The following is a 4,484-nucleotide window of genomic DNA, read 5'->3' as shown; positions in this document are numbered from 1 at the left end:
TAAACTCTGACAAAACTGAAGTCATTGTGCTTGGGCCTGGAAACCTTAGAAATCTGCTGTCTAATCATATAGTTACTTTAGATGAGATAGCTCTCACCTACAGTACTACTGTGAGGAACGTTGGAGTCATCTTTGATCAGAATATGTCCTTTAAATCACACATAAACCAAGTCTCTAGATCTGCCTTCTTTCACCTGTGCAATATTGCAAAAATCAGGAGCATCCTGTCTCAAAGTGATGCTAAAAAACTGGTCCATGCATTTGTTAGTTCCAGGCTGGACTACTGTAACTCTTTACTATCAGGATGTCCCAATAATTCCCTAAAAAGCCTCCCGTTAATCCAAAATGCTGCAGCCAGAGTACTGACAGGAACTAGCAAGAGAGATCATATTTCTCCCATATTAGCTTCTCTCCACTGGCTCCCTGTAAAATTCAGAATAGAATTTAAAATCCTTCTTCTAACATACAAAGCCCTTAATGACAAGGCTCCATCGTATCTTAAAGACCTTGTAGAGCCTTATCATCCTAACAGAGCACTTCGCTCTCAGAGTGCAGGTTTACTTGTGGTTCCTAGAGTCCACAGAAGCAGAATGGGAGGCAGAGCCTTTAGCTATCAAGCTCCTCTCCTATAGAACCAAGTCCCAGTCTCAGATCGGGAAGCGCACACTCTCTCTACCTTTAAGAGTAGACTTAAGACTTTTTTTTTTAATATAGCTTATAGTTAGGGCTGTATCAGGTGACCCTGAGTTTACCTTGAAAGATGAATGTAGTAACTATGCTTCCTGACACAAGGGTATGCCCTGCTAAAGGAATGCTTCAGTGGGCGTGCTGAATGAATGTTTCCAGACTCCTTTTTCATATATGCTATTGAAGCTTGACAAAGTTGTCTAGCCAGTTTGTCAAGAGAATCACATTTACACTCACTTTAGTTCACAAGACCTTATAATGACTAACTGTCACATCCTCAGGGCTTCTCTTCCCCCTCTCTTTCAGGTCCTGTCAGGTCAGATGCGATACAAAATGGAGAAGGACTGGCAGAGGGCTTCAGGGCTGCAGGTGACATCCATATAAATGGGCCCCTGCCTCTGATAGCCCCTCCCCAGATCACCAGCTCCCCTGTTAACTCCCAGACCCAGGAGCCCTCCCCAGGTGTGGCTGCTTATCCACCCATGATGCTAGAGAAGTCTGAAGGGGCTAGTGCTGAGGTCACGGTTCACAAGGGTGATGCGTTGCAGTCGCTCAAAATCAGTATGCCTATGCAGGAGACTGAATTGTGTAAGCATAAACTTATGTGGAGTGAATGCCCCCTCTACACCCCGCTTTAAATTAACCTCACTTTTCTGTGGGTTGTTATTTTCACGTCCCTTTTTTTTTTTTTTTTTTTTTTTTTAAACTTCCTTGTTTGTGTATTATCCAAATAGAAGGATTCAGTGGAAATTTCTTTCAGTTATTTCAGTGTGCTTCCATAGATGTTTGGATTGCTTGATTAGCCTCCAGTGTGGGCGCATCATTTGGAAAGCTCTTTGGACTAATGGCTGTATTTTTGAATTAACCATTCTCTTGTGTTGTCTTTTGGTGGCATGTTAAAGTCGGGAACAGTTGTCATATTCACAATGATGACATGCACATTTCTTAGGCTTGTACACGTTAAGCTGTGTAGATTTTGTTTGGCTTTATGTTATACCTCCCATACAAACTAAATATATAGCAGCACATTAAGACTCCCTTTTTGTTGCTTTTGATGGCATATGAAACATGATTGATCCAGTGTACATCAGTTTGTGTTTTGTAGTCTCAGTGAACTCATTGCAGTATTGATAGTACTAGCTGCATAGCTGTTGTAGTCATGACCTAGATCAAGCCTTTTTATAGTATATTTGCATAAACCTAAACAAATGTGATACATTGCGGGGCACCCTTTTAAATAGAGGAGTGTGACATGTATGGTAACACCCATACTGTCACGGCTCTGAAAAAGCTTTTAGGGAAAATGGTGAGTGGTGTATGGTGCATTGTGACCTACTAGTCTCTGTGGCTTGTGCAAAAATTGAATTTCCTTCCTGGGGTTTAACATAACTCTAATTTGAATAATTTGTTTTGTCATTGCTGTATGGGGACAGGGTTCTAAGTAGCTTAACCTTTCACTATACAATCAACATCATACCTGCATTTTCACTGAACGATGCCTGACCAATGCAACGGAAAGATTATTCCCTTTTTACAGGGGCATGTGTAAATTAGGTGCTGTTGTGTACTTGTGCCATATGTGATGATGTAGACCCTTTGTTTTTTGGTCTAAATACTTTTCCTTTAGCAAATCAAACGCCATCACTGGAGATGGAGAATGAGGAGAAGATTCGCTTGGAGGCTCGCCGCCGCCTGGAAGAGCAACTCAAGCAGTACAGAGTGCAGAGACATAAGGAGAGGGTGAGTGACTGGAGCCGCTGTCAGGTTAAGGACAGCACAAATTTTTATCAATACCATAAATGATTCCAGGTTAACTATTAATGTTCTGTCAAAATCATTTCTCATCAGCCACCTTTGTCATCCTTTTAGCTATTCCTGCCTTCCCATTTTTAATGTGCAGTTATGAGTGATCTATATTTATGCATCTGATATAGATTTTTCTATATCAGTCACTGCTATGCCAAATTTTCTAATAATAGTGTTTATGTCAAGCTCGGGAACCTTGAATCAATCATCATGGCAGTACCGCTGATTCATTCTTTCCCTTCTCTAGTCTCACCGCACCACCACAAAGAGCAGGCCATTCAGTACGCTGGATCCAGAGCTCATGCTGCATCCTGAGGCTCTGCCCCGGGCCAACACTCTTGCCATGACCAAGGAGTATTCCTTCTTGAGGACCAGTGTACCACGTGGTCCTAAACTGGGTAGTTTGGGAATTCCCCCTTCCAAGGAGAAGAAGTCCAGGTCACCCCGCCCCAGCAAGATCCACTCCTTGGCTGACTACAAGTCTCCTGAGAATGGTGGTGGAGTTGGAGTAAGGACAACCGATAACAGCATGAGCTCCCTCCAGTCCACCATTAGTTCAGTGTCCACAGTGTCTGAGGTCAGCATGATGTTGGAGGGCAGCACCTGTGAGACAGAAACGCAGCCTAGCGCTTCTTTCCAAGCCGGGGACAGTATTGCAGAAATTGATGGCAGTGAATCAGGAACACGGCCAGGAAATGACGGCAACGACAGTGACAGCTCATCTTACAGTAGTGTGTCTGCCAGGGGTACATATGGTGTGCTCTCCGCGGCAATGGAAAGGCAACAGGGGCCCTACACGGTGGAGGGGAGAGAAATTGCCCTTGAGGCCATGGGTCAGTTCCCCTCTCTGCAGGAGGTGCTGCAGGCAGCCACTGAGGAGCAGCACCTACTGGAGCTGCAGCACGAGAGAGAAGGGACAGCAGAGCCTCGCAGCCGCAGGGACAGTTTCTCCAGCAGGTATTTGACAATGTTGGATCCAAATAGAATAAACCAGATGACTATAATCAACAACAGGTTTAAAAAAATTATTGAATTATATAAATTGCAGTAATTTTCTGTCAGTCAACTAATGGATTAATCTGTAATTTTACTTTGATTTGATTTGATTTATTCTTTCAAGCATGTAAAGACAGTTGATATGTCAACACACATAATTTTACATATATCCAACAAATGCTAATCCAATATCAATTTGCTTATACCTAGTACATGCTTGAATGGAGTAGGAAGAAGTCAGACTTATCCAGTCCTACCCCATGACATCATCTTACCATCATTGGTTTGCAAGCAGTAAATAATTCTTTTCTACACCACACAAGTAATATACTAAAAAATTATGACAGAGTGTTAACATTCGTACATAATTACATTCTTAAATAATTCTCTTCTACACCACACAAGTAATATACTAAAGAATTATTACAAAGTGTTAACATTCATGCACCACACCCACAATGTTCCATCTGGTTAATCATTAAGTCTGTTCTTGCATATATCTTATAATTTTGGCGCTGATGTTTATCTGCATTTGTTTCAGTGTTTCTTTAGAGAGTTCAGTGATGGGCCATGATGAAATGCTCCAGGTGCTGAAAGAGAAAATGAGACTCGAAGGCCAGTTGGAATCCTTGTCATCGGAGGCCAATCAGGTTACACAACATATTGATTTCTATAGTCACATGTTCTATTCTGGTCAAAGCATCTGTCCATTCACACTTTGTACAAAAGTAAGCAAAATATCTTCTAAATGACCATAGAGTTGGATCAACAACAACCGTAGTTTCAAATGAAATGTTTATACATTTTAAAGGCTTTTCACTGTATTATATTGTTCCTATTTTTTTTCTTATCTACCTGAGCTGAGCAGATTATCTGTACCAATACCTGCACAACTAATGACACTGCATTCAGTCTGGGCTGTACTCTACAGCAGTGGTCCCCAACCTTTTTATCACTGCGGACCGGTCAACGCTTGCCAACTTTACTGCGGACCT

At 42.0% G+C, this 4,484-nt stretch overlaps 1 protein-coding gene across 1 annotated transcript in view; it reads left to right on the top strand.

The window, feature by feature from the left end:
• Window positions 1-4,484, top strand: part of golga3 (golgin A3) — a 20,081-nt gene that overhangs the window by 4,833 nt on the left and 10,764 nt on the right. Inside the window, exons 3-6 of the mRNA XM_020590329.1 lie at window positions 994-1,275; window positions 2,315-2,427; window positions 2,741-3,450; window positions 4,031-4,139. Coding sequence (XP_020445985.1) covers window positions 994-1,275; window positions 2,315-2,427; window positions 2,741-3,450; window positions 4,031-4,139 — 1,214 coding nt within the window. The remainder of the gene's footprint in view (window positions 1-993; window positions 1,276-2,314; window positions 2,428-2,740; window positions 3,451-4,030; window positions 4,140-4,484) is intronic.

This window comes from Monopterus albus, unplaced genomic scaffold, assembly GCF_001952655.1.
Source record: "Monopterus albus unplaced genomic scaffold, M_albus_1.0 scaffold12.1, whole genome shotgun sequence".
NCBI classification, from domain to species: domain Eukaryota; kingdom Metazoa; phylum Chordata; class Actinopteri; order Synbranchiformes; family Synbranchidae; genus Monopterus; species Monopterus albus.
Note: the sequence above shows the minus strand (reverse complement) of the source record. Positions and strands in the feature narration are given on the sequence as shown.